At 41.6% G+C, this 22,523-nt stretch overlaps 2 protein-coding genes across 2 annotated transcripts; one reads left to right on the top strand and one right to left on the bottom strand.

Moving 5' to 3' along the window:
- Positions 1-393: 393 nt before the first annotated feature.
- On the top strand, positions 394-10,434 carry NDUFA1 (NADH:ubiquinone oxidoreductase subunit A1). Its single transcript, XM_063433369.1, has 3 exons — positions 394-590; positions 7,820-7,909; positions 10,333-10,434. The coding sequence occupies exons 1-3, from the start codon at positions 489-491 to the stop codon at positions 10,351-10,353; spliced, it is 213 nt and encodes a 70-aa protein (XP_063289439.1). The 5' UTR covers positions 394-488; the 3' UTR covers positions 10,354-10,434.
- Positions 10,435-15,917: 5,483 nt separating this feature from the next.
- LOC134573583 (putative defense protein 2) lies at positions 15,918-21,854 on the bottom strand. Its single transcript, XM_063433368.1, has 5 exons — positions 21,616-21,854; positions 21,341-21,453; positions 19,557-19,672; positions 17,667-17,731; positions 15,918-16,272 (listed from the first exon to the last, which is right to left on the bottom strand). Exons 1-5 carry the CDS (start codon positions 21,812-21,814, stop codon positions 16,169-16,171), a joined length of 597 nt encoding a protein of 198 aa, XP_063289438.1. The 5' UTR covers positions 21,815-21,854; the 3' UTR covers positions 15,918-16,168.
- Positions 21,855-22,523: the final 669 nt, after the last annotated feature.

The following is a 22,523-nucleotide window of genomic DNA, read 5'->3' as shown; positions in this document are numbered from 1 at the left end:
ACTCTCGCGAGACTTGATTCTGAGACTGCGGAGACTAGTTGCAGCGGCCATGTTTGATGAGGGCAATGTCCTGTCTTGAATTGAAAATCCAGCGCAATAAAATGAAAACCCAAACCACAAACTCTAAGGGAATTTATGTAATAAAATATGTATCACACTTTTTTTTTCGTTTTTGTTTTTATTCTCAAAACATTAATGCTTCATCACAAGCACATTATTATGCACACAGGGACACATTCCTGACGCCAATGAACCAGTAACTTCTAGCTACTCAGGAAAATTATATAAAATTATTAATGTTTATCTATGTTTGTTTGGTATTAATTGGCTCCACCCCACAGTCTGCTGTCCGGTTTGCCAGGATCCAAAATGGCCGCCGTGTGAGTGACATCCCGGTAGTAGCGGTGCATTGTGGGCCAGGAGAGTGACCCTGAGCTGGTCTGCTGCTTGCTCAGTTGTTCGGTGCCCGGAGAAGGCAGGGGTGAATCATGTGGTATGAAATATTACCCAGCTTAGCTATAATGACTGGCTGCCTGATGGTGCCAGGACTGGCCACCACCTGGATCCAGCGGTACACCAATGGGGGCAAGGTGAGTGCTTCTCATGGACCTTATTCCATGTGTAATATTCCTGCAGGGAGAGTGCTGTGTGTATTCTTGTTATTAGCTGTAGGGAGGTTGTGGTGTGGCTTCCTTTATAATAATGCTATTTGTATGACCTCTGGGGTAATTCTTTAGTTTTGAGCAGGGTTATTAAAAAAAACAAAACCTATAAATTCTATCTAGTGAATATAAAGAAAATAATCTTTAGGTGAGAATAGCTGGTCTGGAAAAAATATATCCAACAATGCTGTAGTCACAGCTTGTTAGGGTATGTTAGCCCAAATGTTGCAGTTGGGATATTTTATTTGTTAAAGGGTTATGCCAAACACCATGACCACTTCAGTGATTTGATGTAGTCACGGTGCCTTTAGTCTTGCTATGAGACGCTGCACAAACAGAGCTTAACTGCTGCTGGAGGGATAAAGATTGGGGTGCCTTCAACCAATCAAAGGGACACTATTAGCATGCAGGTCTGTGTTAACCTTGTAGAAAGGGCAGTGTTTACATTGCGGGGTTTAACCCCTTAAGGACAGAGCTTCAGAAGCTTGACTTACGCTTAATGACACAAGCAATTTTTGCATTTTCTTGCTGTTTGCGTTCAACTGCAATTTGCATCTCTCTCATTTATTGCACCGACACATATTATATACTGTTTTTTAAAGGACAGAAAGGGCTTTAATTTGATATAACATATAAATATATAAATGCTTACTTATTATAAAAAAAATACAGAAAAATGCAAAAAAAATGAAAAATATTGTTTTTTTTTACAGTTTTTGCAATCATAATGTGTGCATAATTAGTGCAGGTTAAGGAAAGTAATTAAAAATAAATTCATTTATTTGTTCTGATTTACAGAATATATAATGTGTCTGGGATTTTAAGTTTTTTTTGGTAGTTACAGGTCACAAAGCACAAGGAGTAAAATAAAATTTTAATGTGGAGCGATTTTAGAATTTGGTATGTTTGTCTTGTAAGCCTAATAGCCATAAAATAAAACAAAATTGCCACACAAAAGTATATATTTATATAAAGTAGACATCACAGGCTATTTACCTAAGTTTGTTTTGACACTTTCTACGTAGCCATTTTACCGCCAACCTCTGCTAAATATTGGAGTAAAATTGTGTTTTTGGGGGGTTTTCGCACACAAACGTATAACAAAGAACTTCTCATGTGTATTTTGTAAAGTTGGTGTGTGCTATTCCTGTACAAAGTTTTATTATGTGTTCAGTTACTTCTGCTGAGTACAACGGTACCCCCATTGTATGTCTTTGGCACTATTTCGTGAAGCTACAGTGCCATATAGGAGACCTGTCCTTTTCAGTATTCACAGTAGAATTTTGAGAGACGGATATAATGAGCCTATGCTTCCATTTGGGGTATTATAACAGTTTGACTGTTCAAAAACCCCCACAAAGGCCTACCATTTGTAAAAGTAGACACTCCAGGGTATCTCATAAGGTGCATATTGTGCCTTAACATGCCCCCATTTTTTTACCATTACATGCCAAAGTATGTGGTAAAAAATAATTGTGTGCATTTTTTACATACGGATTGCATTTTTGCTGGGCATTTTGTATATTTCATATGTGCCACTAAGTTCAAACCCCCCCAAATTATGCTCAGCTAAGTCTTCTGAGTAAAAGGACACCCCCATTGTATGTCTATGGCACTATTTCGTGAAGCTACAGTGCCATACAGGAGACCTGTCCTTTTCAGTATTCACAGTAGAATTTTGAGAGACGGATTTAATGAGCCTATGCTTCCATTTGGGGTATTATAACAGTTTGACTGTTCAAAAACCCCCACAAAGGCCTACCATTTGTAAAAGTAGACACTCCAGGGTATCTCATAAGGTGCATATTGTGCCTTAACATGCCCCCATTTTTTTACCATTACATGCCAAAGTATGTGGTAAAAAATAATTTTGTGCATTTTTTACATACGGATTGCATTTTTGCTGGGCATTTTGTATATTTCATATGTGCCACTAAGTTCAAACCCCCCAAATTATGCTCAGCTAAGTCTTCTGAGTAAAAGGACACCCCCATTGTATGTCTATGGCACTATTTCGTGAAGCTACAGTGCCATACAGGAGACCTGTCCTTTTCAGTATTCACAGTTGAATTTTGAGAGACGGATTTAATGAGCCTATGCTTCCATTTGGGGTATTATAACAGTTTGACTGTTCAAAAAAAAAACCCACAAAGGCCTACCATTTGTAAAAGTAGACACTCCAGGGTATATCATAAGGTGCATATTGTGCCTTAGCATGCCCCCATTTATTCACCAATATATGCCAAAGTATGTGGTAAAAAATAATTTTGTGCATTTTTTGACATACGGATTGCATTTTTGCTGGGCATTTTGTATATTTCATATGTGCCACTAAGTTCAAAACCTTCAAATTATGCTCAGCTAAGTCTTCTGAGTAAAAAGACATCCCCCAATGAATGTCTTTGGCACTATTTTGTGAAGCTACAGTGGCATATTGGAGACCAAGCCATATCAGTTTTTACAGAACTTTGAATTTTGACGCTGGACCTATGTGCAATTTCCAAGCATCTTCGTAAGTTTTAAATTCAAACTACCCCACAAAGGCCTACCATTTCTTAAAGTAGACACCCCAGGGTATTTCAAAAGGCATATTTTGAACCTTAGCGTGGGATATTTTTTCCGCTAGCTTGTACCAGGTGTAGTGGTAATAAGCGTGTTTTCTGCCTTTTTGACACACAAAGTGAGTTTGCACAGTATATTTTGCAAACCTTATGTGTACCACCACTCTATAATACTTTATATGTTGCTCAGCTATGTCGGCTGAGTACAAAAATACCCCCGTATGTACCTTTGCCAGGTATATGTGGACATCGGAGGGGCACATCTGGGACACAGCCATTCCATTTTTTTTCAAACTTTACATTTTTACGCTGTGCCCATGTCCCATTTTAGAGTATTTTACCAGGCTATATAATCCAAATACTCCATAAAGCCATACCATTTCTTAAAGAAGACATCCCAGGGTATTTCAAAAGGCATATTTTGAAAATTAGTGTGGGATAATTTTTCCGCTAGCTTGTACCAGGTGTAGTGGTAATAAGCGTTTTTTCTGCCTTTTTGACACACAAAGTGAGTTTGCACAGTATATTTTGCAAACCTTATGTGTACCACCACTCTATAATACTTTATATGTTGCTCAGCTATGTCGGCTGAGTACAAAAATACCCCCGTATGTACCTTTGCCAGGTATATGTGGACATCGGAGGGGCACATTTGGGACACAGCCATTCCCTTTTTTTCAAACTTTAAATTTTTACGCTGTGCCCATGTCCCATTTTAGAGTATTTTACCAGGCTATATAATCCAAATACCCCATAAAGCCATACCATTTCTTAAAGAAGACATCCCAGGGTATTTCAAAAGGCATATTTTGAACCTTAGCGTGGGATCATTTTTCCGCTAGCTTGTACCAGGTGTAGTGGTAATGAGCGTTATTAAATGTATTTTTTTACTTTTTAAAACTTTTTTTACTTTTTAAAACTATTTTTTAAACTTTTGTTTTGCTTATTCATTTTTTAAAAGTTTCCTAAACTTTCGTAAAACTTTTTTTTACAGATTTAACATTTTTCTAAGCTTTTTCTTTTACCGTTAACCCCTAACTAGCAGTAAGCAGCACTAACAGTAAATTCCCCATTTTCCCATAACTCCCACCCACCCCAGCTAGCAAAATATTTAATTATACAATATTTAAATTAGTTAATTAAATTAATTTAACCCCTGAGGGTTAAAAAATAAATAAAAGTTGGGGGCGGGGCCGGACCGCCGAGCGGAGCGGTCGCAGGGAAGATCAGCTCCCGCACACATTGACCCTAAAAGCATACTAAAACCGCTCTAAATCACCTAACTTACCCACCACTGCGACCCTCGATGGTTGAGGGCCACCGGACCGGGGAGAGGCTTGCCTGAGGGGTTTTAGTCCCCCGGAGGGGAGTTCTCTGCCGTAACGGGCGGGAGCTCTCTTGGCGGTGAGTGGAGTGGACGGCCGCCGCTCCACTATCCTGCCACCCGGAGCCTGAAAGTCACGCTGCACCGGAACGGACCCGGCCCGACCCCCCCCCCCCTGGGCTGGGGGGGTGATCCCAGTCCGCACCTCGTGGCCGCACTCAGAGACCCCGCAGAGACGGCCTGACGCCTCAATCTAAGATGGCGGAGGCCGCGTGTGAAAACATCGCCTGACACAGACCGCTGATCCCCGCGAAACAGACATGCCGGGCACCTGACAGTGAGTAGGCAGAACTGGGCCCATAAGAGACACCCACCCTCAGAGGCTGACGAGAGAAGGAGGAAGGGGGATGCGCAGCGAAAAGCGGTACCACAGATACTGCCACCGGCAGCACACGCGGAGCTACCTCACCTCTACCAGTAACGAGGGCCAGAGCCCTAGACACAACGCTGCATTCCCCCTCCCCCCCAATCAGTTAACCCTCCAAACAGCATCCCCTGTCCAGCAGCAGCCCAAGACCAGCAACAAGCCTCGACCACGACATGCAAAGCCCAGGCCCGCAAGATGGAACAGAGCGCACCAGCAGCCACCAAGTACAGGGTATCAGGCGCAGGACAAGCCGCTGGAAGCCCAGCATGAACTATCCCCACATGGAAGCCCACAGCCCAGCAGGGGTTTAGGCTGAATGACCACCTGTCTATACTGACACATAAGGCTGGCACCCAGGACAGACCACCCCACCATCAGCAATGATACATGGCTGAGTTGCCTACTTTTTAGTTTTATCAGTTGATGTTTAACTGTTTCTGCTAACTCAAGTGTGTGCTTCTGCTTGATAGTGAGATTGGGTGGGGGGAGGGGAGCAATGTAAAACTGCAGTACCTTACAGCCACGCAGTGATTTCATGCAATGTTTTAGCGGTCACTATTTAGTCTGCCTACATATTCATATTCATAAGCCTTAAAAATGTTCCTAGCTTGTTTTCTCTTTCTTAAAAACTAGTAACTAACTGTTTCACGCGTTAGACACCCCTATAATGCTTGTTTAACTGCCTTGAAACTATGCTGACTCTACGAAATATTTAGCTGTTAGCTGTTACCTTTCAAATGCTTGATATGTATTACTAGCCTATATCTCCTACTGTGGCTACACAAGCCTACTTATAACTCGCAGACACAATCTTGTACTATATCTAAACTTAAAACTACCCAACATAACTCTAACGTTTAAACAAAAATATGCCGGTAATCTATCTGTTCATGTAAAAAAAAAAAAATGTGCTGTACCAACATGCCACTCATTGGAATGCTATGATTATGCTTGCAGTTGCTGTTGTGGCCCTGCACGCTTGTCTGTAATTCATATGCACATGCAAAAATTAAAAAAAAACAAAAAAAAAACAAAAAAAAATAAATAAAAGTTAATCGTCAGGGGTTAAAAAAAAATTAAATCACAGTATAATACTGTGATCTGTATTTTGATCACTGTAGGCAGTGATAGACTGGCAGGCAAGGGGTTAATTTTTATTTGGACTGGGTAAAGGGTTTTTTTTTTTTTTTTTTTTTTACTTAAACGTTATTAAAACTTTTTTTTTTACTTAATTTTTTAACTTTTTAAAGCTTATTTTAAAACTTTTTTAACGTTAACCCCTAGTTAGCCTAACACTAAATCCCCCAATTCCCCACTAACTTCCACCCTCCCCAGCTAGCTAAATTTATAATTTTAAAATATTTAAATTAATTAATAAAATAAATTTAACCCCTGAGGGTTAAAAAAAAAAAGAATTAACCCTCAGGGGTTAAAAAAAAAATCAGATCATATTAAAATGTAATCCCTGCCAATTGATCACTGTAGTCAGTGATCAATTGGCAGGGAAGGGGTTAATTTTTTATTAAAATGGGTAAGGGGGGGGGGGGGGGGGATTTTAATTTTACTTTTTTTTTTTTTTACACCAGGGGGCAGGATCAGCACTGATCCGGCTCCCTGCACTTCACAGTGAACCCGGAAGTGCAGGGAGGCGGAGGTGAGTATACAGAGCACATGTGCCCGCTCTGACATGCTGTCAGAGCGGGCACATGAGCTGGGACAGCCCGATCCGGTGCTCCCGGTCTGCCTCTAATGCAGAGGCAGACCGGAGCACCATTAACCCCACGATCGCCGCGATTGCGGCGATCTGGGGTTAATTTTACCGCGTGACGGACGAGGTCCGTCACCCGTCGTTAAGGGCATCCCCAGGATGACGGACCTCGTCCGTCACCCGTCGTGAAGGGGTTAATTGCCTCAAGTGACTGTCACTCTGGAGGTACATTTTGTGAAATAGCTGAGTGGATTGACTGAGATCATCACTCTTGAAGATTTCAGCCACGGATGCAAGACAGCAGTGGGGAGAACGGCACTGCAATGGAAATGAGGTAATTGAAACTGTAATAAAATGATGGAGACCGAACACCTGTACTGTACAGGGCACTATTGTGTAGGAAGGCACGTTTTGTATTTCTAACGCTATAGTGTTCCTTGCACACAGAGGAAAAAACACAGATTTCCTTGCTGGCTAGTATCAACTATGTGCAACTTTCATTGCACAGAATGTCCGTCATTGGCTGAGAGCTGCCAGCTCATGCTGTCAACCAATGAATGGAGACCGCCACAGCTGTGCAGAACCTGGAAGCAGATGACCAGACCTCCAGGGAGCGTCAGAACCCAGTATGGTAAGGGGGAAAATGGTTGCGAAACGGTTATATCCATTATAGGAGAACTGAGCCAGGGTACTCCTGACATCGTAACCACTACAGCGGGTTCTCCGCAGCACGGAACTCAGATCTCCGTAATCATATGTGGTTACACTGAGATTTAGTTAAAGTAGCCATGAGCTTACCTTTCTCCAATCGTTTCCTCTTTCCCAATCAGTTTTTCTTTTTCAATTTATTTCTCTTTAAAACAAATAAGACAAAGTAGCATACTCTGGGCAGAGGAGTGCAGAGGCAGTATATCATTGCCAAACCCTTCAACCTGGTGCCGCAAACTATGAAAAAAATGAAGGTGATTTAGGGTCCAATAGAAATAATAAACACATTAGGGGAACACTGAAGAGTAGTAGAGTCAGGGACATATAATACGGTGAGGCCAAGACAGACCTTCTTTAATTAGAATGTACGGAATATATAGGAAATTAGTTGAAATAATGTGCTTTTTATATATCATTTTTTATTTACAGGAAAAGAGACTTGCTCGCAATCATTACCAGTGGTATCTAATGGAGAGAGACAAGAGAGTTTCTAAGGAACAAATATATTACAAATCAAAGGTAAAGCTTTGTTCAGTGTGGGAAATGCTAGAAGCTTTTGTGTATACCTTTCACTAGTATTTCAGCTTGTACTCCTTGCATAGGTCATGCAACAAGGCCCCCCCACGGTCATTGTCTTTTTTATACATAATTGTTCAGCCCCACACCAACACTCATATACATTGCTAGGCAAGCTTTGTTTACCATACAAGTACTTGTATAGAGTGGACCAGCAGTACTAGATCTTGTGGTGTACCACGTGCTGTACCACGTGCTGTAGGTTTAGAATGTATAAGTAAAGGTTTAGCCTGGCTAAGCATTGTAGAGGTTCGGATATACACCTTGATGGCAGGTGCTCCCTAACTTTGTCACAATCAACACTTCAAGCTCTAAATAGCACTAACTTCACCTTACCTTAGCGATATTGTTTTAAATTATGCTGCAGTAGGGCAGAGTTTTCCGGGATGAGTTCAGCCTTCATTGAACACAATTATTTCTGATTGACTAGTCTAGTGAAATGCAGACCCTTTAAATTTATTTTTTTTTTTTTTTTGTAAGGCATTACCCAATGGATGCATTTCATAAAGATTATACCATTATAACTTTGCATCACTGCAAACATAATGTACAGAATGTATATTGGTCCATGGCATTGTTGTCTAATAGTGCAGCAACTGGTGCAAAAACACTGGAGTCATAGGTCTGTCTAAGTGAAAGCAGGAATTTTGCTTACTACGTTGCCTTACAAGGTTCAGAGTGTGCACACTGAGCATATCTCTCTGCAGAACTAAAGCCTTGTTTAGAAAAATGCGAATTAGTAGTGGCTGTAGTTTGGCTGCTATCAACTTAGTCTTGTATGATGAGTTGACCTGAAGCTGGGGTCTAAAATGTATAACTTTTACAAACCTCAGTTGGACAGGTGTTAATGTGGTTTAAAAAACAAAAAAACATAGTCTTTTAGTAGTGCATCTTCTTGTAAACGAGGGGTCTCTGTAATGCAGCACTTGTCCTCGAAAACCTGGCTGACTATTTTTGAACAAGGCAGCCATTCTTATAGCGTAGGAGTTATGTGCCTACATTTTGTGTCCAAAGCCAGCCTGCCAGCCAGCCAGCCCTGGACTGCAAGAATAAACTGTGTTGGCTGGGTTGACATGTTACAGTGCTCACAGCCTATTATTTCCAACAAGGTTGGATTGATAATGCTGAAGATCCCTTCCGCATTATCCAGATAACTGCAAAGATGCTAGGTGTAATGGAGATTCCCCCCTTTTCTAAAACAGTTTAACAATGACTGGGAAAATGGCATCCAAAGACTTTGCACCATAACCACTACAATGAGGTATAGTGATTCTGGTGCTTAGAATGTCTCACTAATATGTCTTACACGGACATGGAGACTGGGAGTTTACATAGAACGGGAGACACCAAGCAGTTTTGTTAAATTTGTTCACTTGTACGTATGGTCCAGGACTTGACAAATCCTACATGCCAGGTTGCTATGGCTACTCAAAAGTGGGACCTGGTGCTGACAATGCTTTTGTCCGTCTCTGGGTTAAAACATTTCAAGCCATTCTTTACTAGCCAGACGTTAAGTTACTTGCAAGCTGGAGGGTTTTCTCCTACTCACAAGTGGTGAAAATATACAAGCCAAGACTAAATTCTTACTCGCCAATGGCTAGTCGAAATTTTGAGCAATGGCCATGCTCCTCCCCATGTTCCAAACAACTCAGGAACTCAAAGCAGAAAACTGCACCACTGCCATTACTGATCTGTGAACAGGATCAGCCAAAGATAGTGTGTGACTGACTGCCCCTCATGTTGAACTATAAGCTTTCTACTCATCCCTTCCACTATTGCATGTACAGTTAAAGGGTTACGTTGGAGTTTTTATGATGCAAGGAGAACCCTGACCAAGTCCCACTGTAATGTTATAAAAAGTAAAGTGTGGTAAAAAGCCTGTATCTCATGCAAAACAGTTTGTTTTTTTTATAAACCATAAAAGCTATTTTAAAGGGTTACTGTAAGCACCATAGCAGCCTATATGCTCAGTGTGGTCCCCAACCCAGTCCTCATGGACCACAAACAGTCCAGGTTTTGTCAGTATCTCCATTTGAATAAATAGGGGAAATACATAAATCCTGGACTGTTGGTGGTCATGCGTAATCTCAGTGTCCCTGCAAACAGAATTTTATAACTTCTGCAGTTTGTAGATAAGGTCAGGGACTAATTAAAAGTATTTTGAAATATTGGGCAGACTAGATGGGCCGACTGGTTCTTATCTGCCGTCACATTCTATGTGAAACAAAACTAGGTGTCTATTTAGAAGAAGATGCAGTCAGACTTTGCTATGCTGTTGATTATTTTGTATAGGCCCGATTAGTTTTTATACCAGTTACATGATGCATTACATATATTTAATTGTAATTTTTTTTTCTTTTTTTTAGGGATTGGAAAATATTGAATAATTTTCAATGTGCCGAATAGAAGAAACCAGAAATGTAACACACCTTTCATTTCATTATATTTAAATAAAATGTGTAAATATATCAGCTCAAATAATGATCATCTTTATTTACAGTGTTACACACCATTACTAAACACATTTACAAAAGAGAAGATTTGTTTTGGTATGTTTACAGGGGGGCATCTTTATTCAAAAGAAAAGGTACATTAGTTTGGTGCTTTTTTTATTTTTGTAAATTATATTTTTCTTTTTCAAAGATATGTACATAGAAAGTAGAACAGCACATATTTATTAGAGAGCTATCACCCTCAAAAATCCATTTTAAAAAAAAGGTTTATTCTGCCCTTTTGGCATTCATTTGAAAAAAAAAAAGCCAAATCAAATTAGCTATACTACAATAGCCCAGGAATGGTGGAGGTATGAGTTTGCCAGATTTTATTCAATACTTCTACACCACCAAAACTGCCTCTGCCTTTAAATGTAATCTCGATTGTGAATGCCCTCAATGGCTTGAGATGGAGGCAGCTAAGATTTCTCCACACCTTATTAAGGATGTGTTGTGGCTGCCTTCACCTCAAAGACCATGTATATGTTTCATTCTACAAAAAACTACAATTAGATTGTTCTAGAGCAGGGGTTCCTAGTTATTTTTTTTTCCATGGAACCCTTTGACATAGTGTGTCAACATCGTGGAACCCCACTGCCCGGTTTAAAAAAAAATGTGTTTATGTGTTTGTATCTTACACACACCTTGACACACAGTGTGTATCTGTGTCAACGTATGTGTATCTGTGTGTGTATGTGCCAGTGTGTGTATGTATCTGACACACAGAAACACACACACGGGCACATAGTGGCACACAATTACACACCTTGACGAATACACACATCTTGACTTACAAATACACACACTGGCACATTGACACTGACACACTCAGATACACACTGATATACATTTGCACATACACATACTGACATACACAAACACATTCAGATACACACAGTGACACAAACCTTGATACACACTCAGACACACATACTCTTTGACACACACATACTCTCTTACAAACCGATACACACTCTTTGACAGACACGCAAACACATACAAACTCCCTAACAGACACACATACAATTTATTATTATTTTTTTTTTAAAAAATAACTTTTACTCCACCCAGCCTCCCTACCTCTGGGAGTGCTGGCATGGAGTCTCTATGTCCCTGTGGTGCTTCTGGGTTGAGCCTGCGGTCCCTGGGGTTCTGTGAGGCAGCTGGCGTGCCGTCCCTGGGGTCCAGTGGGGCTGCTGAACAGCTGGTGTGCGGGTGACGAGGGAGCAGTGATCTCCCTGCTCAGCTCCCTCGCGCGCCTCTTATTGATGCCGGAGCCGGAGTGACATCGTATTCCAGCTCCGGCATCACTGCTGTGCGCACAAGGGAGCTGAGCAGTGAGATCACTGCCCACTGCTCCCTCGCCACCCACAACCTTTTTGTTTTCAGAGATATTTGCGGAACCCTATTTGTGTTCTCGCGGAACACCAATTGAGAAACACTGGTCTAGAGCATCCCCTATATCAGTGTTAAAGATGTTCTTGATGAGGGGGCGGAGCCTGACCAGCGACCGGGCAAGACGTGTGTTGCAGGAGCTCCTGCCACACGGGCGCTGAAAATGCCTACCTTTCCTGCTACGGGGCTCAAATCCTCCTACCATGGTGCCCACGATGCAGAGGAGGCCGGCCGGAGCACAGCGACACCACACCCGACACCCTGGTTGATCGGGCACCGCAACGGCAGAATGAGGCCTAACTCGAGAGGAGGCGAGGAAGGACGGCCGCCTTCCCGCCAAAGGCAAATAGCCACAAGCGAGTATTCTAGCCCTCCCCACCCCCCCCCCCTATGGACCGGTGGGGGAGATCCCGGTCCCCGCTGGGCAGGGTGCCCCACACTCTGCACCAAATGAGTGTGCCTCCAACTCCTCCAAGCAAGATGGAAGCTGGGGCGCCCAAGATGGCGGACACAAGCGCATCCAGCATGAGAGACAAGCAGCAGCCCGCCGGACTAGGCAACGGCGCACAGGCAAGAGACTCAATAAGTGTAATCTTTGATTGTTTCTGGGCCAAGCTACAGGCACACATGCAGTCAGCAGGTTCAAACAATTCGGAACCTACGAAACACAAAGCTCGAGGAATGGGGAGGCCTGGGAAACCTCCGCGGGGCGCCATGGAGCACCAAGCGACAAATCCCCTTGATGGGGGCCCTCTCGTGCTGGGAGCAACAGGGGCATCACCCCACAGGTGCCAACCACACCGGCAGAATGGGACTAGAGGTAACCAACTAAAAACGATGAACCATACCCACCGCATTATCCCGACAGGGAAGACCCAGGACCACTACGGAACCCTGGCTCGTGGCACAAGAGCACCAGCTCCCGTACAGCGTCGAGGCAGAAGGGCACGAACGACTGACAACAGCGCCAGACGCTCCTCTGGAGGATTAAACTGGGGCCCACTATGGAGACCTCAGGGCCGAAACGCACAGACCACGATACCCAGCGGTAAACAGACACCAAAAGCAGGCGAGAGTATCCGACGCCCAGCAGGGCCACGAGACCACCGCCAGATACACCCAGAGGCATCCAAGACCCACAAGGCCATATCGGACGGCCACCTCAGACACGCAACGATAACGCCCAGACGGGGCATCGGCTGACCCATGCAACCAGGGACTCACTGAGACTCTCAGGCTGTACCGAGCTGGCTGTGCCAAGCTGTCCTGAGCGAGGTAACAGTGCCTCATCTCCCCCAGGACTAACAGCCACGCAAAAGCATAGCCGTCCCCAGTTAATTTTGAGCCAGTCCAATTTGCTTGCGCTGTTATTTTCGGGTATCACCACAGTTCTATATGATGCTATGTTCTGTTATTATTTAGATTTGCATTTACTAGATAGGGCAACGCAAGCCTCCCACCTGCCAGAACTAAGCAAGCGACTAATATGCTTAAGCAACGCCTAGTTAATTTTGCCGCTACACCACTAACACACCGTGACTCCAGACTACAGTAGCTTCCTAGAGTAAATGTAGCCTGTTCAGGCCAAACCTGGAACAAGTCTAGTCATGTATAATCGATAGAAATGTCTGTCTCCTTAAGCGATATAACCCGCAAGACACCCCTAAAACCTTCAAAGCGTGCATGTCCCTACAAATGTCTAGCTAGTCTAAGAATATACTACTATATTTCTCTTAACATTACTTAGCTCCTACCTAGCACTCAGCATACATGATATTTATAAGCAAAGGTTTAGCTTGTGTTTAACATAAAAAATTAAAAAAATGAGGCATCAATATCCTGAAACTGTACTGTACTAACAATACCGATGTAACTACCCTTTGATGTAACTCACTTGTACGTTTCCCGTATCTCTTCTTCTGTACCCCATCATATATGCCTTAAATAAAAGAAAGATTGACAAAAAAAAAAGATGTTCTTGATATTAATGTAAATTACTGTTCCCTTCTTTCTTTTTCTCAACTGAAAACTAGATATGCTTTGGATTAAATAATGTATGAAAGAATGACTGATTGAATAATTGATAGATGTGGCCTTTTTGGACAGGATCTGACTAACTGTACATTGGACATGTCTCTTTTTGAAATGATCCTGCTCGGAAACAGATGATTTCTGTTTGCTGTAATTTGTTGGCTGTAATGATGAAAGAAAAGTTTGATTTGATGATCAAGTGGGAAAGGGAATTAGGTAAAGAATTTGAATTCACTAAATGGTTAGAGTCTGCATTGACCTTGAAAGGTATCACTCAATGTATATCGCATTTGGAATCTCACTAAAAGATTCTACATAGATGGTACCTCACTCCCTTCAGGCTTTTTAAGTTACAACTGTCACATACCAATTAGTGTTGGAGGGAGTATGGCCAGGTGGGTCCCTTATGCCATACGTTCTGGCCATGCCCGAAATTGCAATCTTATTGGGACTATATTCATCTTTTAATTAAAACTATTGATGACGCCGTTTTAACTTTACCTCCGGAACTCTGCCTGTTACTTACTATATTTCCATTTACCAGAGAATTGTTATATACCATTATGCCCTAGTATTTGGTTTTCTTTTTTGTGTCCTTCTTTAATATGTTCCATTTTTTTAATTTTTTTACATTTGTATTATACATTTTTTTTTTTTTTAAACTTTTCAATAAAAACGATTTGAAAGAAAGTAGAACAGCAGGACCTGCAGGTCCCCATTATTTCAGGTGTACATTCAAAAGCAATTCGGACAGATATAATGGTTTGTGGGCTGACAGGCCCAATATGGAATTGTAAATATTGAGAAGGATGCACAGGTCCCAATACATATACAAAAAGAGAAGTCCTGCGCTTAAGCAGCAAGGACTACAACACACATCAGCCCCAATATATAGTAAAAACCAAAGAAAAGAAAATGTTACTTGCGCTTTCTCCTTAATCCCTATGTATATTTAGACAAATGTCTAAATATACATAGGGATTAAGGAGAAAGCGCAAGTAACATCCCTATGTATATTTAGACAAATGTCTAAATATACATAGGGATTAAGGAGAAAGCGCAAGTAACATTTTCTTTTCTTTGGTTTTTACTATATATTGGGGCTGATGTGTGTTGTAGTCCTTGCTGCTTAAGCGCAGGACTTCTCTTTTTGTATTTGTATTTACTTTGTATCACACAGCCTGGTTACAATGCTGCTACCCATCCCATGTGTTCCCTATTAAGGGTTAATAAGTAAAGGGGTGTATATAAAAAATATCCCTTTCTGTCTCATTAGAGATATCTTTGCCAGAAGCTCAAGGAAGCAGGCTGAAGGGTCAGTGTTAGGACCCGCTTAGGGGGGTCTGCCTTGACGTTGGCAGGCGGGCATCCCTCCAATGGCCATTGGAGCAACTAAAGGTCCCAATACATGCTGTTTTTTTCTTTGGTTTTTACTGTATGTATTGGGGATGATGTGTACTGTGGTTGTTGCTGCCGCCCAGGAGTGCAGGACTTGTTTTTTTTTGTTTTGTTTTGTATTTGTATTCACTTTTTGCATCACACAGCCATGTTACAATGCTGCCGCCCATCCCATGTGTTCCCTATTAAGGGTTAATAAGTATATAGGGGTGTATATAAAAAATACCCCTCTCTGTCTTATTAGAGGTATCTTTGCCAGAAGCTCAAGGAAGCAAGGTGAAGGGTCAGTGTAGGACCCACCTACGGAGTTTGCCTTGACGTGGCAGGCGGGCATTCCCTCCAATGGCCATTGGAGTAACTATATGTATTGGGACTGATGTGTACTGTGGTCATTGCTGCCACCCAGGAGTGATGGGAGTTTTTTTTTTGTATTTGTATTCCCAAAACATGCAACAAACAGAATTTACAAGTGGGAAACATATTCTGGGTCCCAATCATTCTTGTACCGTTTGGAATGTCCACGGGTATCCTCGCTTTGTTTTTTTGTCTCCACATGCCCTTGTGTGATTCCTAGACATAGGTGATTGTGAGTTATTTGTGCTTTTTAATTAAAGGGTTTATTGTTTGGTTTTATATTTTCTTTATTTAGAATTTCACAAAAATAATTAAATAAAGAAGTTCTGAGCATAAATGACAAGTAAAAGATAGAAGCAAAAACTTTGAAAATTCTGCTCAGAACAATGATGGTGCCACAAAGAAACACATCAGGTTTGCCAGTCATATACCCAGTAGAATCCTTTGGACAATATTTTTGTTTTAATTCTGTGAAATGTAGAATGTTTGCTTGATGAGAGAACAAAGACACTGGCATAATTTAAGCGTAACTTCAGTTAAAATGGAACATTAAGAACATTCCCAAATGAAGAAACATAATTGTATAAAGAGTTTCTCTCTCGCTAATCCCATTCGCACCGCATGTTGCTGCTGCATCTGAAAAAAAAAAAAAACACATTGTAAGTACCAGAACTCCCATGAAGCACCAGGTGAAGATAACTGTGAATAATGAATGGTGCCTTAGATTACTATGACTGATCGTAACTGACTGAGTGATGGCAAGACTGCATACCTACTTAAAGGCCCACTATAGGCATCCAGACCACTTCAGCTTAATGAAGTGGTCTGGGTGCCAGGTCCATCTAGGATTAACCTTTTTTGCTGTAAACATAGCAGTTTCAGAGAAACTGCTATGTTTACATATGGGTTAATCCAGCCTCTAGTGGCTGTCTCATTGACAGCCGCTAGAGGCGCTTCCGCGCTTCTGCGCTTCTCACTGTGATTTTCACAGTGAGAAGACACCAGCGTCCATAGGAAAGCATTGAGAATGCTTTCCTATGGACTGGCTGAATGCGCGCGCAGCTCTTGCCGCGCATGCACATTCAGCCAGGGACGTCAGATGAGGGAGGAGAGTCCCCAGCGCCAAGGGAGTCCGGCGCTGGAAAAAAGGTAAGGAATTAACCCCTTCCTCCCCTTTCAGCACCACGGGAGTGGGACCCTGAGGGTGGGGGCACCATCAGGGCACTATAGTGCCAGGAAAACTAGTATGTTTGTATCATGTATACTGTTATTAGATGCCTGCTCAAATAGCTCAGCTTACTTACAATCCATAACAAGGTGATAATGCAGCTTCATACTACAAAGGATTACATGCTGATTTGTGTAATCTCACAATATTTAAAAAAGCAACTAACCTGAGCAGTGTAAGGATGTATATGGTATGCAGAGCATACGTATACTATTGTGTAAGAATTTTATTTATTTTTTTGTATTTGTTTTATGCAGTCACATACTCTACATTGACTGCAAAAAGCATAGGAACCCTAAAACAGTAGGGATACAAACCTACAAATTCCAATGCTTTAGTGTCCCTGTTTGTTTTTAAATAGGAATACCCCCTCCCCGTGTGTCTCGTAAAAATACTAAATTGGGCTTTTTACTTCCCTTTCCGTTACTTGTGCTATCTCAGAGCTGTTTAACTCTCCTCCTCTGGAGGTGTGTTTAGTGTGTTTAACCGTTCAAGGTAAACATTGCTGTTTCTGCAAAATGTCAATATTTTATCTTGAAAGGTTAAACTGGCAGCACCCAGGCCACTTCATTGACATAAAGTGACATAAGTGGTCCTTTGTGCTTTAATGAAAATTCTTCAAGAATCATTTCCTTTAAAAGTTAGTAAGTCCCTGTATTTTTATTTATTGTTTGCTTCTTAAACTGAGGGCAGGTATAAAACATAGCCTATGGCAGAGATTGGTTTTGGTGCTGGGCAGAGACCGTGTGAATACAGTTTGAAAGTGATCCTGAAGTATCGAATTATAGTGATAGGTGCAGACCTTTCCATATAACAGCAGATTGAACTCCAAGCCAATACACATCATAAGCCTCTGCCACTGTTGCTCTATAAAACAAAGAGAAATCAAACTTAAATTTTAAATCACCTTATTTAGGCCTTTCAAAATCTGCACTAGCCAGCCACCACATGGTTAACCCAGCAGGCAAATAATTTAGATTTTTTTGGTTTTTAAATCGGAACTGGGATTTGAACATTCGGGTCTGCCCTAGGCATGACAAAACTCTGGCACCCCCGTCATCTAAATTTCTCTTCCTTTTTAAAACCAACACGCTCTTTGCCTGACAGACACACACCTTCACTGGTGCATACACTGACATACAATCACTGACAGATGCAGTCATTAGCACACACACTGTTTAACCAACACACACACTCACTGACAGACACTCACATTCACTGATGGACACACATTCACTCACTGACAGACACATACTCCGTGTCAGGAACACACCAAATCAGTCAGATACACACACATTCGCTGACAGACATACAAATTCACTAACAGACATACACATTCACTGGTAGACACATATACACACTCACTGGCAAACATACTCTCAGTGACAGACGCACGTACTGACAAACACTCTGACAGAAACATATACACTCTCACTGACAAACACATACTCTTTGACAGACACACATACAAACTCACTGACAAATACATATACACTCTCACTGACAAACAAACACATATACACATTTACTGACATACACTCTTTGACAGACACACATGCAAACAGACACACACAAATTGTTTATTTATATTTGAAATTTTACTCCACCCAGCCTCCCTACCTTTGGGAGTGCTGGCATGGAGTCTTTATTTCCATGGGGTTCAGTGGGGCTGCTGGGCGTAACATGCATCAATGCAGGTGTGCGAGGGAGCTCTTAGTGGGCCAGGGCGAGAGTGACATCATATTCTGGCTATGGCATCAATCTGGGGCGCGCAAGGGAGGGAGCTGAGCAGGCGGAGAGCTCAGGGGAGTGTGCTCCTTCGCCGCCCACCTCCATTATAAGCAGATGCCAGCCTCAGGGGGCCCTAAGGTTGCCAGCTCCTAAGCCACCCAGGACAAGAGGCTGTCAAGGCATCTGCCAGGCTAAAAATACAGCGCTGAACTCTGGCTCATTGGGAGCCTAGATTGTAAAATCCAGACATTGTTAAACAGTGTGAACAAATTCAGTCCGAATGGGCACTGTGGAGAAGGTTCCCCCTCTCAATTTGCTGTAAAAAAAAAAATACAAAAAAGTTTTACTCATCTTGAACTCATCTGGACAAAGTTACCGGCGCTGCTTCTCTGCGCCACCTCCTAACGTCACTGGGACTGCGCATGGTCAATTCATAGGCTTCTCATAGAGAAGCCCATGATTGGACCATTTCACCGGCTCAGAGCACATGTGCATGCTACAAGCCGGCAAGGGGAGGGAGGGAAAGGGGAGAAGGGATGGACGGGAAATGGTAGAAGGGACCATAGATTCTCCTTGCACTGCCTGCAAGGGGAAGATTTTCACATCTGTTGTCAGCATGCAGTGCTCGCTGACAACAGATGTATTTTATGCATAGAATTGACATTGACAGCCCGGATCAGCATTCTGGGCTGTCAATGTCACATGTGCTGCGTGTGCAACAAGCCCCCAGCACACAATTACTAATATCTTAGTATGTGCAGTGATTGAAGCGGAAACACTGCACATGCTGACTCCTACCACCATGACCAATTCAAATTCTTGATGTGGTTATGGTGGGTGGTGTAATCCTTTTGATAAGTTAGCTTTTGCATACTTACTAAGGAAGATAGCTCCACAATGCAATTTGATTTAAACTTTTTGCCCCTGTAGGCATTAATAAAACCCATGGCTCTAAACTTACACAAAGAATATAACTCGTGGGCACTTTGAATCTGGCGGCATCCAAGTGTACGTTGTAGACTGTGTCTTTAAATTGGTGTTGGAGTGCGTAATCGCTCCATTGGGGTTTTCTGGGCACTAAAATAGAAATTAACCGTGTTACAGTAAGATGTTAATTTCTAAAAAGGTAAAAAATCCCACACTTTTGCACCATTTACTGAGAATCCTGCTAAGTTAATACAGAAATTGTATCTATCACAAAGATTTGAAGGATTATTGCAGGAACCCACAAGTGGTGGGTGCAATGTATAGGTTACATTATAGCTGGGTATGCTGAGGTTTTTTTTTCCCCTTCATCTTGTTTAGGGTTTTTTTGTTTTTTTTGTTTCTTGTATTAAAACTATTTAGATCATCAATAAGACACAGACAGGCTTGTCACTAAAGTGAGAATTCAAAGTGTTTTGGTTTTTAAAAAAAACATTTTTTTTTTAGGGTTAAAATAGTCATAGAGCTCAGTGAAGAAATTTCAAGGCGTGGGGATTTGCAGCAAATGCATGAAATTAAGTATCTTCACAACTTGAAGAGACACTATAGACACCCAGATCATTCATTTTATTGAAGTGATCTGGGTGCAGTGTCCCTGTCATTTTAGTCCGGCAGCTACAAACATTACGGTTTCAGAGAAACAGCAATGTTTATATTGCAGGGTTAAAGAAGTACTATAGTGCCAGGAAAACGGGTTTGGGTTAATAGGACCTATTAACCCAAACCCGTTTTCCTGGCACTATAGTACTTCTTTAACCCTGCAATATAAACATTGCTGTTTCTCTGAAACCGCCCTCCCCCTCCCCTCCTTGTGGCCCCCCTCCTGCTGGGCTAATGAGGTTAAAACCCCTTCAGCCACTAACCTTAATCCAGTACCGGGCTCCCGGGTACCGGGTAGGCAACCTTCGGCACTCCAGATGTTGTGGACTACATACCCCATAATGAGTAGAGGCTGGATTAACCCTCTCTGAAACTGCTATGTTTTCAGCTGCAGGGTTAAAACTAGAGTGACCTGGCACCCAAACCACTTCATTGAAGTGAAGTTGTCTGGGTGCCTATAGTGGTCCTTTAAGACAACCTCTAGTGTATATCTACCAGACAGCCACTAGAGGCACTTCCTGGCCTTTCACAGAGTTTGACTCCGTGAAACGATGCTGGACGTTCTCATGCTTTGCATGCGTTAAGGTTTTAAAAAAATCATCAGAATTTTTATTCAGCTTTTTTGGTCAATTATTTAGCGGAGCCACTAGCACTCTGTAATAAAAACAACTATAATTCCAAGGTTGACATTATGAGTAACATTGAGTTAACCAATTACCCACAGACTGCAGGATGAACCTGAAAACAATCAAAAGATATACGAAGTTTTCTGATATTATTTACCTTACTTACCCTCAAAAAAAACAAACAGTGGAGTTACTATCTCTTTAATGTAAATTCTTAAGAATTTTTTTTTTTATTATTATACACATAAATTTCTGTATAATAACACAATAGTTTATTTCTCTTCACTAATAAATATATGAATTGCAAAATTTAAGCAACAATTTAAAATTGGGATGAAATCTCACCGAGAGACACAAAACAAAATGGTTTTCAGTTTGCTACAATTTCGTGTTCATTAAATAAACTCCTACATTTAACATTCCGAGTGACATAAACTCGTTTCTGCATTGCTAATATTTACTTATAGATATAAATCTTACTCTAAACATCTGTCTGTCTGCCCAGTTAAGTTTATCGGAATATTTCATGGTTTACCGGTAAGATCTTAGTATTATTTGGTGGCTGAAGCCATTTTCCAAGAAGGTCGGTCTGTTGAAACGTCCGAGCCTCCAACAGGAAACCTCTGTACGCAGGGCCAATTATTTGAACTGTAAAAGATGCAAAACATAGCAATTGTCTGAGCATACATCATAAATCATCCCTAACCAGTTTAGACATCTAATAGAATTCTGATCTTTCGTGGCGTACAAGAGCGTCCATTGTTTAAACATCTTATAGCTAACGAGGTGCAATGTGCAAGACATCATTACCTGTTATAGGTTTTCCACTTTGATACGAGCTGGAACTAGTCTTAAATATGTACGGTGCTGGATTTGGCTGTGGAGAGATTCCTTCGTGAACGGGCATCATTGACTGGCAAGCCGATATAGGTGCTCCATTTGGTAACTGGACACTCGCCTTCAGGAGTATTGAGAAAGCCAATAGCTTGGACAGATTGGTAAGAGACATCGTTTGGATGTGTGAGCAGCGTTTGTGGGCTCAGAGTGAGTCACTGACTACCCTTTCATCTCATAAACATCCTTTAACTTACAAAACAAAAGTACGAGGGTTGGGGCATGCAAATTCTTTCTAAGCCTATTATGTTGTGGAAAATTAATTTTTTGGCATGAAGTCTTTAAAAAAAAAATCAGTATTACATAAACTGTATTAATAACATTACTGCTCTTAAAGGGAGACTATAGTCACCAGAACAACTACAGCTTAATGTAGTTGTTCTGGTGAATATAATAGCTCCCTTCAGGCATTTTCATGTAAACACTCTTTTTTCATAGAACACCTCCAAGTGGCCACTCCTCAGGTCCTGATTGGCCAAAATGGCATTTGGCCCCGTCCCCGTGCTGATTTTAGCCAATCCAATGCTTTCCCTGTGGAATGTTCCTGCAGGTGCACTCATGCCCGCTTGTGCATATATAGACAATTGGCAAGGAGAGCATGTGCACTCTGTAATTTTTTTAGTAGTATTGTACACGCACATGCATTGGGTATTCGACTGCAGAGGTAAACTAATTCACAGGTTAGGCAGCTAAAATAAAAATAGAAAAACTAGTGAGATTTAAAAAAAATAAAATAATCTGAGCAATCAGTGGCTCACTTTTATTTAGCTATTTGGTTGCATAGAAATCTTATTAGTGAATAAGTGGGAATAAGTCAAAAATTC

The sequence above is a fragment of the Pelobates fuscus genome, chromosome 9, assembly GCF_036172605.1.
Source record: "Pelobates fuscus isolate aPelFus1 chromosome 9, aPelFus1.pri, whole genome shotgun sequence".
NCBI classification, from domain to species: domain Eukaryota; kingdom Metazoa; phylum Chordata; class Amphibia; order Anura; family Pelobatidae; genus Pelobates; species Pelobates fuscus.
The sequence above is the reverse complement of the archived record's forward strand: the minus strand, read 5'-3'. Positions and strand labels throughout refer to the sequence as shown.

What these genes read in the sequence shown, in the direction of transcription:
- NDUFA1 (XM_063433369.1), top strand. Translation starts at nt 489, where the DNA reads ATGTGGTATGAAATATTACCCAGCTTAGCTATAATGACTGGCTGCCTG. An exon ending in GGTACACCAATGGGGGCAAG is followed by an intron (nt 591 to 7,819) that starts GTGAGTGCTTCT and finishes TTTTATTTACAG; the next exon opens with GAAAAGAGACTTGCTCGCAA. An exon ending in AAATATATTACAAATCAAAG is followed by an intron (nt 7,910 to 10,332) that starts GTAAAGCTTTGT and finishes TCTTTTTTTTAG; the next exon opens with GGATTGGAAAATATTGAATA.
- LOC134573583 (XM_063433368.1), bottom strand. Translation starts at nt 21,814, where the DNA reads ATGTCTCTTACCAATCTGTCCAAGCTATTGGCTTTCTCAATACTCCTG. An exon ending in AAGTGGAAAACCTATAACAG is followed by an intron (nt 21,454 to 21,615) that starts GTAATGATGTCT and finishes CATCTTTTACAG; the next exon opens with TTCAAATAATTGGCCCTGCG. An exon ending in CCACGAGTTATATTCTTTGT is followed by an intron (nt 17,732 to 19,556) that starts GTAAGTTTAGAG and finishes TTTGTTTTATAG; the next exon opens with AGCAACAGTGGCAGAGGCTT.